General features: G+C 44.6%; 1 protein-coding gene across 1 annotated transcript in view; it reads left to right on the top strand.

The window, feature by feature from the left end:
- TMEM132C (transmembrane protein 132C) overlaps positions 1 to 23,972 on the top strand; it is a 447,599-nt gene that overhangs the window by 352,209 nt on the left and 71,418 nt on the right. The window contains exon 4 of the mRNA XM_042234506.2: positions 939 to 1,122. Coding sequence (XP_042090440.1) covers positions 939 to 1,122 — 184 coding nt within the window. The remainder of the gene's footprint in view (positions 1 to 938; positions 1,123 to 23,972) is intronic.

Here is a 23,972-nt window from a genome sequence, read left to right as displayed (position 1 = left end):
GGAAGACGTGATTCTTGCTCAGCCTTGCTCTAACTCGGGTGCGACTCTCTGCAACCTCGTGGACTGTAGCATGCCAGGCTCCTCTATCTTCCACTATCTCCCAGAGTTTGCTCAGATTCATGCAGGTGGCTCAGTGGTAAAGAATCCTCCTGCAAATGCAGGAAACATGGGTTTGATCTCTGGATCAGGAAGAACTCCTGGAGAAGGAAATGGCAACCCATTCCAATACTGTTGCCTGGGAAATCCCATGGACAGAGTAAACTTTTTGACTAAATGGCCAGATAATGAATGTTTTAGGCTTTAGCCTGGTGGGCTATAAGCCATGGGGTCACAAAAGGGTCAGACACAGCGACTAAAACAAAAACAACAGCAATGGAAGCCAGGTAATGGATCTAAAATAATTAAATCTATGGGAGATTCTACATTCAGCTTTTTCTGCCTCTAACTAGCTGTGTAGTTATGCATGAGTGATTTATGCTACTTGGGCCTTCATTTTGTCATGTGAAAAATAAAATCTTTGTACTGTCAGCCATTTCCAAAGCATCAGAATTGCTGGGACAAGCTTGCTAAAAATACATATGAAAGAAAAAAGTGAAAGTGTTAGTCCCTCAGTCGTGTCCAACTCTTTGCAACCCCACGGACTGTAGCCTGCCAGGTTCCTCTGTCCATGGAAATTCCCAGGCAAGAATACTGGAGTGAGTAGCCATTCCCTTCTCCAGGAGATCTTCCTGACTCAGGGCTTGAACTCTGGTCTCCTGCACTGCAGGTAGATTCTGAACCACCAGGGAAGCCGTGTCAAGTCCCCGGTGCTATGCCTGGAAAGCATTTTCTTTGTCCTTATATTCTAGTTATAATTGTGAGGGAGTGAGCCAAGGGATTGAAAGGTTTTGCCACCGAACAAAATCAACTTAAAGCTCTTTTCCTTTGCTCTCTTCCAGAAGCAGCAGTTTATTCAGTGAGGTTGTGCAGATGAACTTTGAAATCGCCAGCTTCAGCAGCCTCTCGGGGAGCCAGCCCATCACCTGGCAAGTGGAATACCCACGGAGGGGGACCACGGACATCGCAGTGTCGGAGATCTTCATCAGCCAGAAGGACCTGGTTGGCATCGTGCCCTTGGCCATGGTAAGACTTTTGTGAGCATGGATGCACCTGCATTCAGCTATCTGATTGCACCTTGATGTCCTTCTTAGCTTCCCCTGGATTGTTGGCTGCAATTGTTTTATGGGATGTTTGCGTTCAAAGTTTTCCATCTTCCTACCTGATTGGACAGAGAAGGCAATGGCACCCCCACTCCAGTACTCTTGCCTTGAAAATCCCATGGACGGAGGAGCCTGGTAGGCTGCAGTACAAGGGGTCGCGAAGAGTCGGACATGACTGAGTAACTTCACTTTCACTTTTCAGTTTCATGCATTGGAGAAGGAAATGGCAACCCACTCCAGTGTTCTTGCCTGGAGAATCCCAGGGACAGGGGAGCCTGGTGGGCTGCCGTCTGTGGGGTCACACAGAGTCGGACACGACTGAAGCGACTTAGCAGCAGCAACCTACTTGGAAGTCGCTACTTTTCATTAATCCAGCCTTTCTCAACTTCAGCTTATTTTATACTGGCTTTATGACATTTGCTATTTCCCTATGCCAGATATATAGTATTTACTTACTTCTTCTCAAAGTCTACACCAGTTCTTTTTATTTCTGTTCCCCTTTTTTAAGGAAGATTTAAGCCCCTATCTTATTAGGATGAGTGTGGTTTGCTGCTGCTGTAAACCACCCCCGATCTTAGGTTCCTCATGCAATCTAGGCTCTCCTTGCTTATACCACATGGCTTAGATGATAAGGGACTCTGTTCCAGGCAGTCCCTCTGGGATCTAGGCTGATGGATATGTCATCATCTTGCAGCTAAAACGGCAGAAACAACACGGCCTTCTTGGAGGCAAAGACAGAGAAACAGTCCGAGTCACATGCAAGCTCTTTTAAGCAATGGCCAACAAATTACAAGTGACACTTTCACACGCATCCTTGGACAGAAGGCGTCCCCATGGCCCCATCAGATTTCAAGAGGGCTGGGAAACATAGGTGCAGAGGAAAAGTTAGATGACTACCCTGGTCTCTGTCTCACTGCACAAGAAATCAACATATAATTGACGCAAATAGAACACAGCACAAATACATTACTTTCAAACCCCTGTTGCCAACTTCCCTATACAGCTGGAAATGAGGAAGGGATAGAGAGAATGGTAAGGGGCTAGAAGGATCACTCACCCACATCTGCCAAGCCCTGAAACTATTCTCAAGAGCCATTCCTAGGCTTGTGCACAAGCGTTCAGACCCCCTTCTAGGAGATGTAAAGAGGATGGCATTTCAAAGGCATGGGGAAAGTGTTCTGAAGTGTAGCTCCAACTGTTTTTGCCAGAATTCACTTTCACGGACATGGAGTCTGGTGTGGATGTTCAAAAACTGATTTCTGTTCAGCTTTGGTGCCTCAGCCAGTAAAGAATCTGCCTGCCATGTGTGAGACCCTTGACCTGTCCCTGGGTTGAGAAGATCCCCTGGAGAAGTAAATGGCAATCCACTCCAGTATTCTTGCCTGGAGAATTCCATGGACAGAGGAGCCTGACAGGCTACAGTCCATGTGGTTTCAAAGAATCAGACACAACTGAGTGAATAATTGCATTAGAAATTGGAATGAACAGGCTTTATTGACACCGGGTTAAGGAATATATCAGTTAGAATTCTTTGAGTTACATGTGACAGAAAATCCAACTCAAATTGGCTTAAGCATGTTGAGTTCACCAGCTCAGGTAACTTAAAAAGTCTAGAAAAGTGTTTCTCAGATGTTAACGTGCATATAGGTCACCTGACAATTCTCTTCAGATGTAAATTCTTGTTTAGGAGGTCTGGGTTGGGTATTTTCTTAAAGTTCCTAAGTTATGCCAGTGCTTCTGGGCAGTGGAGTACAGGTTGAGTATCAAGTATGGAGTGTGTGTGTGAGTGTGTGTGTGTGCAAATGATGTCATCATGGAAGGTGGCTCCTTGTCCCCTCTAAGCTTTGTGCTCTTCTTGGCTAGAATCAGTGTCCAAGAGACTCTGTCCTAAGGTGGCCCCTGGTAGTGCCAGGCTGATATATTCACAGTATTATATCCATCAGGAAAAGAGTGAAAACTCATTGCCAACCAGTCAAGCAAATTCTTAGGACTGCGCTGATTGGAACTGATTGACTGGCTTGGGTCATGTATCCAAGCTGAGAAGCCAATCATGGAACCCAAACAAAATGTGATGCTCTACACCTTCCCCTGGAGCATGTTTGGGATCAGACTAAGAGCTAGTAGGCATGGGGCATGATGGGAAAATCTGATTCCACTGAAAGGAGGAATGGATGCTAGTCAGACATAGCAACAGACATACCCATAGGAGGTATTCTTTACCATAGACTTCTCTTGACTTTTCATGTCCTAGAAAAGAGGCCTCAACAATCTATAGCCCGTTGGCTAAATTCAATTTCTGCCTGTTCTTGTGCATCATGCAAGCTAGGAATTTCTTTTTCATTTTCAAATAGATACATTCTAAATGGTTACATAAGTAGTTTGTTAATCTACTCAGTTTTGCCTCTTGGTTCACAAACCCTAAAATGTTTTCTATCTAGCCCTTTAGAGAGAAGATTTGCAGCCCTATGTTAACATAAATTATAGCCTATAAGTGCTTAGTTTTTACCCTATTTCAAAAAGATAAGACATCCAGATACTGTGCAAAGTAAAGTCATTATTAGGATATGAGATATTATTTTGGCCACAAGAAACCCCTCTTTGAAGCAAGGTATTATTATTGTTGTTTGTGTGATTTTGTAATACCTTTAAGGTAAAATGAAATGATGACTTACACACCAGAATCCTATCGTTTGCAAATAACTGTAAAAGAATTCAAACTGTTTGCATCCAAGTAACCGCAGAGTGGCTGACCACACAACGGAGTAGAGTTCAGAGTTCTGATGGCTAGATTTGAACTCATGTGATGCCATTATTTTTCTTCCCCTCGAATGTACAATTTAACCTCAACTCTGAAAAGAGATGTGAACAATTAGCAAGTAGAGTATAAAAGCATCAGTTTGGAGTAATTTCTATTCTCTTATTTTCTGTGTTTTCAAAGTTTATTCTAGAATGAGCTTTAGTACATTAATAGGCAACTGAAATAGAAATTTTTACTTGGAAGAAAGTAGCAAATTAAACTGCAGCTTGACTGAAGATGAGACATTTTAAAAAAACTGAATAAGAGACAAATCTTTAGGTCATCTTTAGTAGCCAGTAAGGTCTTTGAAAGAAATGAATTCCCCCAATTGTTGCTTATTTTAAAGTAAAGCAAACTGCAGAAAGGCAAAACAGATGATTACCAAATCGAAAATGGGCCTCTTTGGGGAAGTTCTCTTAGAATCAAGCCTTCTCAAGCCTCTTCCTAAATCCAGGAAAAAAAGCCATGAGCCCACTGATGAGAGTTTCAGTGACCTTCTGTCTCACTTAGCAGCAGCTTCTAACTCCCCGTGAATAAATGAGATGGAAGGAGCAGAGGACAGGGCCCTCAACTCTCTAGCAGACTGATCCTTCTGGGAAGGAGCCCCCTGAATCACACTGCTCACTCCTTACAGCATCCTAAGTCAAGAACTTGGCCCTGCAAAGCCTTCTTTTGTCCACCCCACTGTCACTTACTTACTCAGCGATGTGATCCTCTCTTTCCGCAGTGGCAGGAAAGCTTCTGGGTCCAGTTCCATGGGCTTCGAGCATCTCCCACCCCTCCAGTTCCCCCTGGCCAAAGCGCTAACATCAGCTGGGGCAGGAGAAGGGGAGGGGTCTGGCTGCGGAGACCAGGACCGAAGGCTGTCCGGGACAGCCTGGGGCCAGCACAGACTGGGAGCTGGAGCCGTAACTTTAGTTCTTGGTCTTCCGTTCTTTGATGTAAGAAAAGAGTACTCACATGTCTAGTTGAGACCCTGTGAGCAGAAGCCAGGTGCAGATCTCCGTGTGGCAGTTTCTGCAAGTTGGCAGCACAGATGTGGAGATGCCGGTCTCTTTTCAGGATAAAGAGATGCAGAATCCACTTGACCTCACCCTGAGCTCTTACGACGTGCAGACACTGTGGGTGTACATTGTAATCCATCCTGAAGAGACAGCAGTAAGCAGACAGGTCTTTCACTCGGAGGACTGACACTCGGGGCCAACAGACAGCAAATAAGAAGCTATTTCTTAAGCGCTAAGACCAGTCATGAGAAGATGAATGGCAATATATGAAGATACACGAAGACAAATAAGGCCGGACAAGGGGATGGCATGTAACCATTTCCCAGTTCTGTTCACATCTCAAAGTTTCTCCCTGTAGTTTATTTAAAAATACAAAGCCGGGGGAGTGTCCCAGTGGTCCAGTGGTTAGGGCTTGGCGCTTTCACTGCCTGGACCCAGGTTCAATCCCCAGTCAGGAAACTAAAATCCCACAAGCTGCATGGTACAGCCAAAAAAAAAAAAAACCAAAAAACAAAAAAATTAGTAAATTTTACAAACATATAAAGCTAAATTTTATGCCAGCAAGAACAAGAGCCCCTAATTTTGACAGGTGTCAAAAGAGACCCTTTGTTCCAGGACCCAAGTGACTTTATCCTGGATTGACTTTCCTGGGAAGTGGCAAGATTTACTGAGAATTTTTAGCAATTTCAAATGATTATCATTTTCTACCTTTGCAAACTTAAGATGAAATATTCCCTGACCCCTGAAATATGGTGAGAACTTGGGGGTTTTTTTCTTCCATCAAGCTTTCAAAATTCCTGGATTGTGCCCATATCTCTCTGCATAAAATCAAATTTAAAATAAAGTGGCTATCACTTGGGCTGTTTAAAGGAGAAATTGCTACTTGTTCTCAGGCCTGCAAAGTGATGATCTTAATCCTCACCTCTCCAGGGTGTCACGGAGATTCATTAAGGTTTGAGAGATGCTTGGAGCTTCAGGGCAGAAAGTGCAGCAGGAAAGGATTGTGGGGAAAGAGATAGCAGGGTCTGCCCTCCTCTTCTGCCCTGCTCTGCCCTGATCTGGACCCTGGGTGCTGACTCATGTGGACCACAGCCCTAGCCTCCCTTGCCCTCTGGCTTCTGGTGGGGTTTTTAGCCAGTGGGAGGTGTTGATGCCCTAACCCCCTTCCACCCCCATCCCACCCTTTGTCTATGGATATCATCTTATTTGGAAATAGCATCTTTGCACCTGTGATTAAGCTAAAATGAAGTCCAAGGGAATTTCCTGGTGGTCTAGTGGTTAGGACTCGTTGCTTTTCACTGCAGGGTCCCAGGTTCAATCCCTGGTCAGAGAACAAAGATCCATTGAAGCCATGTGGTATGGCCAAAAAAAAAAAAAAAAAAAAAAATTTGTTCTTCATTTGAAAAGTGAGGTCCAAAATCCAATGACTGACGTCCTTACAAGGAGAGCTAGATTTGGACATCTGGAGGAGACCACGGGAATGAAGGCCATTTGAGGAAGGTGACAGCTCAGAGGGAGGCGTGTACAAACCAAGGAAAGCAAAAACTGCCAGCAGCCTACAGAGTCTAGAACAGATGCAAGGAAGGTTCTCTCCTAGTGCCTTCAGAGGGGGGCTTCAGAGGGAGGCTTCAGACACCTTGATTTTGCACTTCCGGACTGCAGAATCCCAGGAGAATTTCTGTGGTTTTAAGCCACCCAGTGTGTGGTACTTTGTTACGGTAGCTCTGGAACACTAACCCAGCATTGTCCCTTGCCCTCTTGTTCCATCCCTAATCCCTCCCTTCCCTCTGGCTGCACATCTACCAGGGGCATGGTCCTCTCTGCATACAGCTCTGTCCTGTTTGATTCTCCTCTCTCTGGGTACCAGTAACTGGGCTGCTTACCCCAGGCTCCCAGCTGGGATGGGCATCTGGGTGTTCCACCATCCCTGGATGTTTCCCCTGATCCTGCCCACGGCTCTGTCATCACACGCTCCCCAGTTCTACTCCATTGGGTGGACCATCTGTTTTCAGCCAGGATGCTGAGGGATACTGAAGGTTAGGGTTAAGGATACAGGCTCCAGACTCCTTCCCAGAGGATACCCAGTGGTTATCCACAGTCTGTGAGGGAGTGATTAAGGTATCTCACTGGGGAATCTGAACTCCATAGCTGGACTTCACCCAGCGGCATCACATGGCTACTTCTCTGCATCCTTTGCCGTTGCTAAATTCAGAGAACTGGACGTGGGGAATGGAATGTGCATTCACTAGCCTGTGGCTTTGCAGAAATGCTCTTGGTCCCCCTTGTCAATCTACAAGTGATGGATGACTTAACTGTGCTCTGAGGTCTGTGGGGAAGCGTGTTAGCAATATCCTGTGTTGGCAAAAGGCGAAGACAGGCATTCACCCTAGAGAACCAAGGGACATCTCCTTTGATGGGGATGGGAGAATATTATTTTAAAAAAGACAATGAAAAAATAATGTGTTCTTATTTTCCCGAACACCTTGATCTCCACGCTCCTTCTCCAACTTGAAGATTTTACATTTCTAATTCCCTTGGAGTATTTTAAGGATGGCTTTGATGCTCTTGGCAATTGAAAAATGTTTGCTCAGTTGAAAAATAACTATATGAGCAGAAGAAGTGTTTCCTTGTCACAGCTGGAGATTTACTTTGGAATTCAATTTTAAAGTATCCCTCCCTCCAAGTCACCAGTGCAGATTTGTGTCTAAAAAGCTGATCTATGATTAATCTGAAGCTGTTTTGACAATGGTTTCAAGGTTGCTGATTAATTATCCAATACATGGTACCTTATTCACTGCCTGCCACAAAGAAAATGCTCCAAAAATATGATTATGATTGCCATTCATATTTTTATCATCATTATCTGATCTTGGGTTTCCCCATCAATAAAAGGAAGGGATGGGAATAAACAATCAATCTAGTCTCTTCCAAGTTTATACTTTGCCTCATTTTACTTACATTATGCATATAGAAAGTAAAAGTTGTGCTCTAATTTTAAAGATTACATAACTTCACTGGGGATGAGAGACAGAGATGGAGAGAAAAGTGATGCTGACCTAGGAAAATTAGTTGGAGGGACTCACAGGCCAGCACTGTCTTCTTCCTTACCCTGAATGTCAGTCAGAGCCCATGTACCATAAGAACAGAGCCCTGAAGAGAAAATCAGAGCTCAGGGCAACTAAGTGCCAGACCATAGCACACCAACATCTCATTTTTACTATGTCCATCTACCACTGAGTTTATCGTTGACTTAATATTTTCTCTCATTAGAGAACAATCTAGGAATTGAGAGCCAACTATGTTGGCCTAAGTCCCAGCTCTTCGTTTGAATGACTGTGTGACCTTCAGTTCAGTTCAGTGCAGTCGCTCAGTCGTGTCCGACTCTTTGCGACCCAGTGAATTGTAGCACGCCAGGCCTCCCTGTCCATCACCAACTCCCGCAGTTCACTCGGACTCTGCCTTGGACAAATGCAAATGATAATATTTTGTTCTTTTTCCTGACTGAGTAATATTCAATTGTGTACTTGAACCAATCTTTACCTACTCATCTGTCGATGGAATTTAGGTTGTTTCCATGTCCTGGCTATTGTGATAAGTGCTACAGTGAGCATTGGGGTGCATGTATCTTTTCAAATTATAAAGATTTTATTCTGAGCAGGATTCTTAGGCTTCACCAGCCAGTGAGAGATGCCCATGACCCAGAGATGGCTAAGAGCTACTGCTGCAGAGAATTAAACCTTCACCCCAACTTCTCCAGCACCCCCACCTGCAGGGAGAAGGATGTACCACCATCTCCTTATTAAGTACCTACTGTGTGCCAGGCATGGTTTTATTGTTTATTTTTTAAAAAGATTTATTTATTTGGCTGCACCAGGTCTTAATTAAGGCATTCAAGATCTTTTAGTTATGGCCTGTGGGATCTAGTTCCCCGACCAGGGCTGGAACCTGGACCCCCTGCATTGGAAGCGTAGAGTTAGCCACTGGACCACCAGGGAAATCCCCAGGCAAGGTTTTAGATGCTGCTGGACACATCCCCACTCAGCATCTTTGCCCTTGCTGAGCCCTCGATCCCCTGCCGAAAGGCTCCTCCATCCCTACATGCCTGGTTCCTGCAGACTCAGCCTCAACTTCATCCCAAGAGGGTCCCCCTCCCCCATAACATCAAGAGCTGCCCCCTGACACCTCATACTGTCATGTTCCCATATCTTAGTCTCCTCATATCTGATGGAATTCCTCTTTGATCATCCCCAACACCGTCTTTCTTACATTTTGTTTCTGTATTCATCATAACATAAACCCTGCCTCCACCAGCGCCCCCTCAATCTGGAATGTTGGCTCTGTGACAGCTAGGATTTTGTCCCTATTTCATTTGGGCCTAGAGTCCTTTCCTGCCCATTCATTCCATGCGTGCATGCTCAGGCATTCAGTCGTATCTCACTCATTGCGACCCCATGGACTCTAGCCCACCAGGCTCCTCTGTCCATTAAAATTTCCAGGCATGAATATTGGAGTGAGTTGTCATTTCCTCTTCCAGGGGATCTTTCCAACCCAGGGATTGAACCTGCATCTTCTACATCAGCAGGTGGATTCTTAACCGCTGAGCCATCAGGGAAGCCCCTTTTCATCCCGTCTGCCATTAAATATTGGCTCTGAGCCAGCTGTGTGTCAAGCTGGGGAAACAGCAAAGAACAGTCCCGTGTACAGCATCCCAGGGATTATCTTGCAATGTCCACTTTGAAAGCCCGCTGCGTGCCTGGGTCCCTTGTTTCCTCTGGTTGCCTCTCACCTAAGATGGTGAGTTCTGCGGTGCAGACGCACCCCTGCAGCACCACGCATCTGCTCAGTCCCAGCGCCCAGCATCCGAGGAGGCCGACCTCCACCTCCAGAGGGTGCTGGGTCCTGGTCAGCTCCACAGGAAGGAAGGCGAGAGTGGCCTGGAAACTACTGAACAGGATAGCACCCTGCATCTTAAAGACTCCCGGTGGCCAATGAGATGCTACAACAGAGATAATGAATTGTGGGCACAGAATTCTACTCCCTCCCTGCTGGCTCCCCTAACCCCTCTGATGTGGTACCCACCCATCTGTGCTGTGTTTCAAACTGGTCTCCGAGGCAGCCGCGTCCCCTGCCCTACAGCCACCAGCCTCATCCAGGCCACCGCCATCTCCCTGCCTCTGTCCTGACCCCCAACAGCTCCTTCCTCTCATTGAGAACCTGACCAGATGTCTCTCCGCTGGGCAGTCACTCTTCTGATAACTCCTATTGCACTTAACAAAAAGACGGAAAGAAATACAGTGAACCTCACCAAGACTGAGGCAGCCCTGAATATCTAGCCCACAGCTGCTCTCTGATCTAAAGACCTTTCTCAGGATTTCCTTGGCAATCCAGTGGTTGAAATTTCACCTTCCCATGCAAGGGGCGTGGATTCAATCCCTGGTTTGGGAGCCAAGATCCCACATGCCTTGCGGTCCAAAAAAAACCCCAAAAAACGCAAAACATAAAACAGAAGCAATATTATAACAAATTCAGTAAAGACTTTTAAATGGTCTACATCAAAAAGAATAAACTTGAAAACTGAATAAGCGAAGAGACCGCCTCCCCTTCCACTGCATTCCAGCCCCAGGGCCTTTCCACCAGCTGTTTCCTGTCTGGATCTTCCCTCCGGATTCTATATTGCATCTTTCCCCCACATTATACAGGTCCCTGCTTAAATCTTCCCAGACTGATTTTAGTGATTTCATCTTCTCACTCTTTGCCTCCTGAGTATCTTGATTGTCTTTCACAGCAAGGCAGAAAATCGCATATTTATTTACCTGTTCATTGTCTGATTTTCCCCACTGGCATGTCAGTTCCAGGAGGGCAGAGACCACTCTGTCAACACCATCGAGAACAATGCCTTGCACCCAGTAGGTGCTTAATAAGGAACTGTTGAATGAATGAATGACCCACTGCATCTGTTTTCCCCACTTAAGTGTAAGCTCCTCGAAGTTAAGGACTCTTGTCTCTTTCATCAGCGCCTGGCGCTGCCCCTGCCAAAAGGACAGCACTCCAAAGTACTTGTTGCCTAAATTTCTCCAGCCAAAAGGAAGATGTATGATTCTCATTGTTTGCTGAGTGCAGGTTACTGATGCCAAGGCGAACATTCAATAACTGTCAGCCCTTCTTCTACAGCCTAATAATTATGTCAGCCCTTGCAACAGGTTAGAGCACTCATCTAGGAATGAATTTACAGTTCATTTGCAGTAATTGTCATACAAGAGGGAAAAAGGAATATTTTGGAGGGAAAGCAGAGAAGATGTGTCTGTAATGGAAGTAATGAATTCTCTGGAGCTGTTTCAATCACCTTTACAAATAGACTGCGTATTTAGACCTGCTTTATAGTGTCATCCACTCACTTTTTTCAGATGGGGAGAAAGTTCAATGGCTACTCAGAGTCTTTTGTTCAGCTTTAGTTCATAAATTTGAAGAATTTAAAATCAATTTGTGGGGACTTCCCTGGCGGTCCAGTGGTTAAGACTGCACTTTCTGCTACAGCCAGGTATGCATTTGGTTTCTGGTTGGTAAACTGAGATCACGTATGTTTACGTAGCCAAAAATAAAATAAATGCAAACTGTGAACTGTGAAAGGAGTGTGGATTGTGCTGTTTCCATGGTTCTCAAACCTGAGAATGGTAGACATCACCTGGGGGCCTTATGAAAACATGGATGGCCAGCCCCACTCCAGGGTCTGGAGGTTGTGGGTAGACCCCAAGACTTTACACTTCTGACCATTTCCTGGTGACACTGATGCTGCTGCTCCAAGGACCACTGCCCTGCTTCAAGGCTTCCGCTGCTTGGTTTTCCCTTTGCAACACCCATCTCTCCCCATCACGATGTTCTGTGTGTGCTTATTGGCCAGTCATCTCTATGTGGGTAAGTTCTTGGACTTGTTCATGGCTGGGTCCTCAACTTCTAGAACATTTCTCTGCACCTAGAGATATTCAGTAAATATCTCCATTGAGTTAATGAGTTCTGATAATGTATAAGGACTTCCCAAATGGCTCAGTGGGTAAAGAATCCACCTGCAATTCAGGACACACAGAAGATGCAGGTTTGATCCCTGGGTCAGGAAGACCCCCTGGAGGAGGGCATGGCAACCCACTCCAGTATTCTTGCCTGGAGATTATGGACAGAGGAGCCTGGTGGGCTATAATCCACAAGGTCACAAAGAGTTGGACACGACTGAAGCAGCTGAGCACCACTCAAAAATGTATATACCTTCTGCATATGCTACACATTAGTAATTTCAGTTATAATCTGGGGAGGAAAGAGACATATTTAGAAGCTTATAAAGCGGTATTATCCTGTGAAACTTCCTGTAGCAATGTTCCATATCTGTACCACCAGCTACATGGAGTCCTCGAGCACTTCCAATTGGCTAGAGTCACAGAGGAACTGAATTTTTAACTTGACTTAAATTTAATTCATTGTAATGTAAATAGCCACATGTGGCCAGTGGGCCCTTTATCAGATGGAGCAGTGATACAGGGGACGGTAATGAAGATGATTGGATGGGAAGGGTAGGTCCAGATTCTGTCCTGCTGTGAGTCCAAACCTTTCCATTATTCTTCCTCTGTTCAACCCTCAGTGTAGCTCCTATGGGACTGTTCAGTAATGGGGCAATATTTTTTTCCGTATTGTATATGATCTGATCTGATCTGTTAAAAAGAAAAGGCATGATGAAAGATGTTTGAATTCCTTGTGCTTTATCAGCATAGTTTTGGAGCAGATGTCAAAAAACAATTTCCACTGGCTTAACCCAAAGGGAGAGTTAACTCCATTGTCCAAAGGCTTCAGGCAGAGTTGGATCCAGGCACTCAGCGATATTTCTGACCATTTATCTTTTTTTCCAAGTTCTGCTTTTCTGTCTGCAGACTTTCCTTTTCAGGCAGGATTTCCCAAAGGTTACTGCAGGCTTCCATTCAAGTAACTTAGCATCCCTAGGAGAAAGGCTGCCTTTCCCCCAACAGTTCCAATGGAAGCCTCAGATCTCATCCCAGGTGACACTGATTATGATTGGCCAGGCACACTGTGTGTGCCTCAGAATAAGGCCAGGTCCAAAAAGAACTACAAATAGTTGGAGGGGAATGGGGGAAGGATGGAGCAGGGGGCTTAGCACACAAAGCCCAAGAGATACCAATTACAGAGCTTCACAGACACCCCAGGCAGGGCTCAGCTTACTGCTGCCTTGGTTTGTGAGTCATGACTCCAAGGAATGAGCACTCAGGAAAAGGGTGAGCCTCAACCTGGGCTACACATCGACTTTCACAGCCTTTCATAGAGCTTTGATCCTCTCAGCCTGCATTCTGCCTGGCTCACCTTTTGCCCAGCGTTATAAACACAGAATAGAGGATAAGGGGCAGTCAAAGGCTAACCTCCTAGACTGTGGCAAATGCTTGGCCTCCAATCCCAGCTCCACTACTTTTCGAGCTGTGTGATCATGGGCAAGTCACCTTACCCTCTGTGTGTGTGTTTCCTCACCTGTGAAATGGAGATAATGATAGTCCCTACCTCACAGGGTTGTCATGAGGATTAAACCAGATGATGCATAGGAAACCCTCAGAAGAGTGCTTTCTTCTCTTTGTCTTCATGTGCAGTAAGTCGTGCCTGACTCTTTGCGGGCAAACCCATGGACTGTAGCTCGCCAGGCTCCTCCGTCCGTGGGATTTCACAGGCAAGAATACTGGAGCAGGTTTCCATTTCCTTCTCCAGGGGATCTTTCTGACCCAGGGATTGAACCCACATCTCTTGCATCCCCTGCATCAGCAGGTGGCTTCTTTACCAGCTGAGGTACTGGGAAAAGCCCAGAAGAGTACCTGGCACATATTAAATGCTATATAAATGCCAGCCATTATTACTGAGGAGTAGCCATTGTAATAGGAGTTTCATTCATTAGCTCCACCGCATTCATAGTAAAATGCCTTATTTACTACCCAAGTGCAAATTCCTGTTATTTGTTAATCCATACAGTCTGTTAATGTTCTTTTTTTGCTTCAAGTACATACTCCAAGTTCATTAATATTATGCACATTCCTGCCCTGATACATCTGGTGGAACCATGCCCTTAATTACTGTATGAGTAGAAGAACAAGAGGGTTTCTTTTGTGGTTTGTTCTCTCCAAAACTATGAAAACGAGTAGATAATAGAGTCAGAGGAGCACTCCAGAGCATGACAAGCCCCTTTCTCTACCCTTCAGGTGTGTGCACAGCACCGAGGAGCTAGTTGATAAGGACATCCCTTCCACGCTTAGTCTTGCATTTCATTCCTTCTTCCCGTCAAATGCTTCTCCTTGGATCTTTGTGAAATACTTCTCCTTAAGTTGTGCCTGCCCTTGTTCATCAGTTGGCAGAGTATGGAATGGGAATCTTTGGGCAGGGTGGCCCCTGAGACCCTTTTATGGAGTCTGAGATGAAAACTATTTTCATAATAATACTATCAGTTCAGTTCAGTTGCTCAGTCAGTCCGACTGTACTATGCTGCTGCTGCTGAGTCGCTTCTGTGCGACCCCAGAGACGGCAGCCCACCAGGCTCTGCCTTCCCTGGGATTCTCCAGGCAAGAACACTGGAGTGGGTTGCCATTTCCTTCTCCAATGCATGAAAGTGAAAAGTGAAAGTGAAGTCGCTCAGTCGTGTCCGACTCTTCGCCACCCCATAGACTGAAGCCTACCAGGCTCCTCCGTCCATGGGATTTTCCAGGCAAGAGTACTGGAGTGGGATGCCATTGCCTTCTCCGACTATACTACAATGGCTATATATTGATGTATAAAATAAAGAAGGAAATGGCAGCCACTCCAATATCCTTGCCTAGAGATTCCTGTGGACAGAGGAGTCTGGCGGGCTATAGTCTATAAGGTTGCAAAAAGTCTGACATGACTAAAGTGACTTAGCACGCACTGATATATAACAAATTATCCCAAGATGCAATGGCTTAAAATAACAAGGGGCCAGGAATTCAGGACCATCTCTGCTGGACCAACTCTCCTTCTCAAGGTCTTTCATGAGTTTGCTGTCCAAGTGTCGGCTGGAGCTGCATCATCTGAAGGCTTGAATGGGGTTGGAGGACCCACCTCCAAGGTGCCTCATTCCCACGACTGACAAATTAGGTCTCAGCAGGAGGCTTGAGTAGCCTCACCACATGATGGCTGGCTTCCCTCAGAGACCAAGGTGGAAACTGCAAAGCCTTTTATAAAAGACTCAGCAGACACACACCGTTGATTCTCTGTATTCTATTGATTACATCAACCATCTCTGATTCAGTGTGGGAGAGGAATACACAAGGGTATGACTACCTGGAGGCAGAGATTACTGGGGGCTGTTTGGAGAGACTGGCTCTCCAAGTTGTGATGATGTGATTTGCTTTATCCACTCTCTTTCTGTCTGTGTGCAAAGGCATAGAATGATGTCCTCCTTTCTTGTCTTTGAGTTTGTTATTGTTATTTATTGAAGTATAGTTGATTTGCAACATTTGTTCATTTCTGCTATACAGTAGAGAGACTCAGTTATACACATATATATATTTTTTTAATATTCTTTTCCATTATGGTTTATCTCAGGATTTAATCCAGTACCCTGTGCTATACAGCAGGACCTTGTTTATCCATTCCGAGTGTAATAGTTTGCATTCTTCCAGTCCCCTCTCCTTCCCCCCCCTACTCCTTGCCCCCTATGCTGCCCCTGCTGCTGCTGCTGCCTGACTTCACTACTGTCCGACATGTGACATCCGGCAGCCCACCAGGCTCCCCCGTCCCTTACTCTCCTCTTACTCACAACTCTGTTCTCTATGTGTGTGAGTCTGTTTCTGTTTCATAGATAAGTTCACGTGTGTCATAGTTTAGATTCCACACATCAGGGATATCACATGATACTTGTCTTTCTCTGCCTGACTTATTTTTATTTAGCATGATAATCTCTAGGTCTATCTGTGTTTCTGCAGTTGACATGGTTTCATCCTTTTGTATGGCTGAGTAATAGTCCATTTATTCCATTGTATATATGCACCACATCTTCTTTATCCATTCATCTGTCGATGGACGTTTAGGTGCTTCCACATCTTGGCTGTTGTGACCAGTGCTACAGTGAACATTGGGAAGCGAATCAAAACGAATTAGAGTTTTGTCCAGAAGGATGATGTCGTCCTTCTAACAGCTTATGAGATGCATGCTTTTGTCATCCTGAGCTTTCAGAACTCTCTACTTAAATTTCTAATACAATAAACATTGATCAGCATAACCTACATAGGCAACAGCTCTTTTTGTTGTTATTTAGTTGCTAAGTTGCATTCAACTCTTTGAGATCCCATAGACTTCAGCACGTCAGACTCCCCTGTCCTTCACTCTCTTGGAGTTTACTCAAATTCATGTCCATTGAGTCAGTGGTACTAACCATCTCATCCTCTGCCTCCCACTCCTCCTTTTGCCTTCAGTCTTTCCCAGCATCAGGGTCTTTTCCAATAAACCAGATCTTCATATCAGGTGACCAGTGTATAGGAGCTTCACCATCCTTCCAATGAATATTCAGAGTGATTTCTTTTAGGATAATGGTTTGATCTCCTTGCAATCCAAGGGACTCTTGAGTCTTCTCTAATACCACAACTCGAAAGCATCAATTCTTTGTGGCCCCTCTCACATCTGTACATGACAGGTCCCCAATAATTTTTAAGACTGTAAATAAAAGGACCCAAAGACCAAAATGTGTGAGAACCCCTGACCTGGTGAGGAGGGCTGCAAGAAATGGGTACTAGTAATAAAAGGAGGTGTTTAGGTAGAGTTAAATTCCAGATTTTATCTTCTTGACCAAATAGTTCTTTACAGATGTGTAAATTACGTGTGAACAGAGACTTTTTTTTTACCTTAAATGTAAATGATTTCACATATTTTATTTTTTGCCACTTTATTTTTTTAATTGAAGGATAATTGCTTTACAGAATTTTGTGGGTTTTTGTCATACATCAATAAGAATCAGCCACAGATACACCCATGTCCCCTCCCTCCCAAACCTCCCTCCCATCTCCCTCCCCATCCCACCCTTCTAGATTGTCATAGAGCCCCTGTTTAAGTTCCCTGAGTCATACTGCAAATCCCCATTGGCTGTCTATTTTACACATGGTATTATAAATTTCCATTTTACTCTCTCCATACATCTTACCCTCTCCCTCTTACCCTCCCCCTGTGTCCATAGGTCTGTTTTCTAAGTCTCTTTCTCCACTGCTGCCCTGAAAATAAATTCATCAGTACCTTTATTCATTATTTACTTTTCCAACTAGAAACCTCTTCACATGACCTTTCCTCCAGAAAAATTCTTGATTAATGATTAATATTCTCAAAGCAATGGGAAAACAGCCAAGGGCAGATGTCAAGTTATCTGTGGCTTCATATACAGAATGACCTATTGGTTCATTCATGGAACAAACATTCATTGAATGTTCACAATATGCCAGGTGAATGTTCTAGACTTTAAGCATAATGACAGAACCAGACAATCAAGGTTGCTACTGACATGCTCCATGAATCAACATGCCCTTCATTAATGAAATCACAAAGGAAAGAGGGTGGATTTAGAAACTAGTCTTCTCCGTCTGAGCAGAGATAGCTATAAAAATACACATATGCTTCCTCTTCCTAATTCATGATGTTCTGGGCAGAGTCTTCATGCAAATCAGAAAGAGGTGCCCTTCCATAAGACACTCGACTTCCCTCTGTCAGAAAATCGACCATATCTGCGATGTGAACATGGAGTCCTTGTGCAGTGCACAAATTGCCCAGCTGTGCTTGGCAGCCCTGCCTGAACCCATCCGCAGACCAAGTAAAACTCACTATTCTTAGTTACAGGGAAAAGGATTCTGTTCTATCTGTTGTTCATTCTGTTAGTTTCCCGTTCACCCTCATTTTAGGTTTTAGCACCGAACTAGAGATTGATTTCTGCCTTGCCTGTGCCTGAGTCTAAAGTGACAGTCATTTGTGGCTCGAGGTTCTCGGTATGCCTTTTACTTCCTCGCCTCCCAAAGGGGCCTTGGGAAGGGGGGATTTACTAGAAAACTAGTATGTGAGCAGTATGTAATTCCTTTTCCCAACCACTACTGTCGGGTAGTCATAGCTGCAGAAACTGTCTTCACTCTTGCTAATAAATACTGGGTTGGGTGGGTGTATCTATCACCCACAGAAAAAGAATAAATGATCCAGTTACTCAGAGCAGGAATTTTAAATCACTCACTGTCATCAGACCTAAAATTCACTAACAAATGTGAATAGTATTCAGATACCTGTTCGCATAATGTTAAGAGGCTCTAAATAACAAATTCTAAAATACTGCATTGTGTCCTGCAATGGAAAGGAAAAAACAAAACAAAACCAGTTTTCCGAATGCTTACAGAATCCCTGTTGTGCTCAAGTACAGAATCACTGAAGCCAGAGTCCCTGCATACTAAAAAATTCTTGAAAGCAAAAATGAAAGGAATTGTTAATGGTATTTCATTTTCAAGAAACTTAGGTGGGTGCAGATTTGAATGAGAATTAATCTTGGTATTTTACTTTATAAATTAATATAAGAGCGCCTAGATGAAACGAGATTTTTTTTTGGTCTCCATCTAGATGTTGTCACAGAGTTTAAAAAGGTCAAAATCAGCACATTCATTTATATTTATTGAAAAGTGTTCCCTTTGCCTTCCAAAACATATATCCGGGAGCATTCTCGCTTTCCCTTTGAGGGGCCACCTGCCACCAGGTGACATAGGAACCCCTGAAACTGATCTCCATTAACTAAAAGCAAGCTGCAGTGAAGTTATAACCCCTCAGGACTGCGGCATATCATCCTAAGAGCCCTCAGCAATTTGTAATTCTGGATATAGAGAGAACTTCTGAGCAGCCATGGCAGATCAAGAGGGTGTCCTTTCCACAGAGCACAGTCCTACCATGCCGCCTTCTTACCCAAATCCTGCCCTTGTCCACAGATTGTGGGAAGACTCAAAGTTTAGGACAAAATGTATACTGCACGTGGTGCATTCAAGGACCCCGGAAGGAGAGACCAGCTACCTCCTGAAGCCCCCATGAGCCCCACCCCCCTCACTGAACCTCCCCATCTCAGCTCCAATATTCCCCTTGCCCAGGTTGGATAATCTTTCTTCCCTCTAACCAATCTAGAATCTCAGCGATGAGCTGAGAGGCTGTAACTATAGTCTAAGGTGTTTTTTTTACCATAACCTTTGTAAAAAAAAAAAAAAAAGATTGATTGATTGATTGATTTTAGGTCTTTGTTGCTGCTGCAGGCTTTCCCTGATTGCAGTGAGTGAGGCTACTCTCTAGTTTCAGGGAAGCCCCTACCATAACCTTTTCCAGATTATACTTGCTGACTCATTTTTAAGGTGTCACCTCCATGCTCTCTCTCTGCTGTACAATCCTGCTTCTGGGGGACACAGCAAACAAAATAAAGCCTCCTCAGCTACACTCATCCCCATTGGGATCCCACATTGGACACAGAGTGGGAATTCCCAGAATAGGGCTTTGCCAAGTTCACTGTGAATATTTGCCTTTCCGTGGCCTGATTTCTCTGCAAGCTTCTGTGTCTAGGTAGGGACTCTGGAACTTTCAGAATAAGCAAACAAAAAGGTCACCAGTAATTTGGGGGCTGATTTTAATTGAGATTATTTATGACATGAGTTTGGAGAAGGCAATGGCACCCCACCCCAGTACTCTTGCCTGGGAAATCCCATGGATAGAGGAGCCTGGTAGGCTGCAGTCCATGGGGTCGCTAAGAGTCGGATACAACTGAGCAACTTCACTTTCACTTTTCACTTTCATGGTTTGGAGAAGGAAATGGCAACCCACTCCAGTGTTCTTGCCTGGAGAATCCCAGGGACGGGGGAGCCTGGTGGGCTGCCGTCTCTGGGGTCGCACAGAGTGGGACGCGACTGAAGTAACTTAGCAGCAGCAACAACAAATGACGTGAGTTTCCTACTGAAGGACACCATGGGAAATAGGAGAGTGCCTTCCTTTTTTGCACAATGTCCAGAAGCTTCTAGCTTAACGTGAAGCTAGAAGGAAGGTAAAGCTAGAGGGAGGTGAAGCTAGAAGGGAGACCTGGTTTGGGGTGCTTTGTCCTCAGTTCTGCAAGAAGGGACTGGATACCCTTCTTGGTTCTGTGAGTGGCCAAAGGCTAGACAGTGCGTTGTAACCCCCATTCCCTGACATCTGCTCAGCACTCTACAGTTTATAAAGGACTTTCCCATATTTGGCCTTGTTTCATGTTCTTCAGTGTCATTCATGAGAATCCTCTTTGAAGGCAAAGCTCACCAGTCATTGTTGTTGTTCAGTCGTTCAGTTGTATCTGACTCCGTGTGACCCCATGGGCTGTAACCCACCAGGCTCCTCTGTCCATGGAATTCTCCAGTCAAGAATACGGGGGTCAGTAACCATTCCCTTCTCCAGGGGATCTTTCTGACCCAGGAATCGAACCAATGTCTCCTGCATTGGTAGGCGAGTTCTTTACCACTGAGCTACTTAGGAAGCAGAGACATCACCAGCATCCCTCTGAAAATGTCGTGTCATCCCAAGGCGCCTAACCCGAGGATCAGAGGCAAAAACTATCAACAATTCCCAGAAATTAGAACTGCCCCTGTTTGGTGAATCTCTGAAAGCCGAGTTTACTGTATCACATTGAGATCCATTTCCATGATGATAGTGATTAATCCTTACTGAGTGCTGGCCCTGTGCTAAGTGCTTCAGAGTCATTGTTTCATTTTATCGTTAGAGCAGCTGCTTCCTCAGTGTCTGAGCCTATATTATCTTCAACTTATGGGTGAGGACATTGAGCTAATAATACTAATACTAGCTACAATATTAGTATTGTAGCTAATACTCTTGCAGTTACATGGGTTGGAAATGGTGCAAGTGGAGTATGAACCCGTATCTAACTCCAGGGTCTCTCTTCTTCACTTTCGTACTTCATCCTGGAAAAGACTGATGGTAGAAGGATGCAGAGGAGGAGGTGAGTGATGATGAGGCTATTGATGATAAGTGGTGGTGATGGTGATGGAGACAGAGACTGTGGCGAAGGTGACAATGATGATAGTGATGGCGAGGGTGATGATGGCAGTACCAATGGTAATGATGGTGATAATGATAATCGTGAACATGGTGATGTCGTGAGTATCATGGTGGTGGTGATGTGCTGATGATGTTGATTCTGGTGACAGTGATGATGGTAGTGATGGTGGTGGTGATGGTGATGATGGTGGTAATGGTGATAGTGATGGTGGTGGTGGTGGTGGTGATGATGGTCTTGGTAATAATAGTGATATCATCATTGAGAATAGCCAAAAGTCAGATCTGATGAATGAGAAAGTTGGAGAAAGAGAATGGTGTCTTGGATTCAAAATCAGGACTCAATAAATAGAAGAGATTTACTTCTTTCTTTTCTTGTGTCCATACCTTCACTCTGAGAGTAGTTCTCAAGGGTGAGCAACCACAATATCCTGTATATGGGCACCTCAGAGGAATAGACTGGTCCCCCAGTACAGTGACCAGCCATGTCAGAAGACTCCTAGGATAGGGGACTTTCAGTTTTAAAACTGAGACAGTCTGGGCAAAACCAGAGTGAGTCTGTTACTCTTCCTGCCAAACTGACTTTGGGGTTACAAACAGTCATGGTCTGCTGCAGTTATTTAAAGACCATCTTTTTGCTTTATGATTTGCTGGTGGCTCAGATGGTAAAGAATCTACCTGTGATGCAGGAGACCTGGATTCGATCCCTGGAACAGGAAGATTCCCTGGAGAAGGAAATGGCTAGCCACTCCAGTATTCTTGCCTGGAGAATTCCATGGACAGAGGAGCCCGGCAGACTACAGTCCATGGAGTTGCAAAGAGTCGGACACTGCTCAGCGATTTACTTTTAACTTTTGTTACTTTACAAGCAGAGAGTCTTAAGACTCTGTTGACTACAAGCAATGAGATCAAACCAGTCAATCCTAAAAGAAATCAGTCTTGAATATTCTTTGGAAGGACTGATGCTGAAACTGAAGTTCCAATACTTTGGCCACCTGATGCGAAGAGCTGACTCGTTAGAAAAACCCCTGATGCTGAAAGATTGAAGGCAGGAGGAGAAGGGGATGAACGGAGGATGAGATGGTTGGGTGGTATCACTGACTTCATGGACACAAGTTTGAGCAAGCTCTAGGAGTTGGTGATGGCCAGAGAAGCCTGGTGTGCTGCAGTCCATGGGGTTGCAAAGAGTTGGACATGACTGAGTGACTGAACTGAACTGAAGGACTGTAAGAAGTCCTTTGTCTGAATCCAGCCTGAAAGTGAATTTTATTTGGTGTCTATATATATATATATATCACTTAGGAGATTTCACACAAACGAATAAATCCATATTTCTGACTTATCTCAAAAGAATCAGAAGATCTGGAAATCCATGGCCCAAATTCTTTTAGGCAATAACTAACGGAGTCCTTTGGATTAGCATGAACTAGGGTTCATAGTAGTTTCTACCAAATCTGTTTCACCTATTTGTTTTGCCTGCCCAAACTCTGTAGGCATCTCAGTTGAAATAATGCATATAATTTGCACAATGCTTGGCACTTAGGAAGTACTTGGCTATTTTATTTTGATTCCTCCTAAGTAGTTATACCTCTCAACTCAAGAATATCACAATCCTTCAGCAATAAAAAGGCATGAAGTGTGTTGCATATTACAACACGTTTTAACCTTGAAAGCCTCATGCTAAGTGAAAGAAGGTAGTCACAAAAGACTCCATATTATATAATTCTATTTCTGTGAAATGTCAGACTAGGTAAATCCATAAAGAAAAGAAAGAAACTTTATTGTTGCCTGGTCTAGGAGGGATCAGGGGAGACAGCTAGGAGATTCAGGGTGTCTTTTTAGGGTAATGAAATGTTCTAAAATTGATTGTGGAGATGGTGGCATCATTCTATAAATCTATGAAATATTATTGGATTATACGCTTTAAATGGGTAAATGGTGGAGCATGTGGACTGTATCAAAGAAGCTTTTGTTTTTTTCAAGTGCCGCAGCCTAGTCCAGCTCCAAGTGCAAATGCCACACCCTTCCAAGGTCATAACGTTATCAAAAGGTGGGGTCTGGCTGCTCACCGCTCAAAAGCCAACAAAGAAGCCAGGTTGGTGGAAAGGAAAGTTTGCTTTATTTTGGATCCAGCAACCAGGGGGTAGGGAAGACACCTGCCCAAAGGCTAAATCCCCCTGCTGACAACACAATCAGTGGGCAAGAGCTTTTGTAGACAGAGGAAGGGATCTCCGTGCAGAAATAGCACAGTCAGCTTTGACAGTCATCATGAAATTGGTCATCAGTAGTCCGATCTGCATCATCTTAATCAAACAGTTAATCTTCAGTTTCAGGGTCAGTTTGTTTCCGTTTCTTTGAGGTCAGTATTCAGCCCTGTGGCCACTTATGTCATGATACAGTCTGGTCATCACGCAGTTAACTTCTCCACCTGATGGGGGTTTCAGTATCTACAAGACCGCTCACAGGAGATGGCTCAGAATATCATCTATGTAGCTCTTGAGAAAAAACGGAAACATCCTTGAGTACGCTTAGTGAGTACGTTATTATTATCGTTTGGTCCCCTTTGACTGTTTTCCTTTGTGTCTGCATGATCTCACTTCTCTGATTAAACTCATTCTCAGACAAAAGCAGGCTGAAGACTTGGAGGAGTCGGGGCAAAGACCACAGGTTCCTGCTTGTTTTAGTCTGAAGGGATGAAGATAGACACAGAAGGCTCGTGGTGCAGGGTGGTGGGGTGGGGTCTTGAACCAATCCCTGGTGGGAATGTAGACTCTAGAGGCAAACAGCCCAGGTTTGAGTCCTGAAATGGGTACCACCAGTCCATCCTGGCACCAGGTTCCTCCCTTGTTTCAGCCACATTTCAACTCCACCCCAGCCAGTGAGATGGGTCTCCCTTTA

Source organism: Ovis aries, chromosome 17 (genome assembly GCF_016772045.2).
Source record: "Ovis aries strain OAR_USU_Benz2616 breed Rambouillet chromosome 17, ARS-UI_Ramb_v3.0, whole genome shotgun sequence".
Taxonomy (NCBI): domain Eukaryota; kingdom Metazoa; phylum Chordata; class Mammalia; order Artiodactyla; family Bovidae; genus Ovis; species Ovis aries.
The sequence above is the reverse complement of the archived record's forward strand: the minus strand, read 5'-3'. Positions and strand labels throughout refer to the sequence as shown.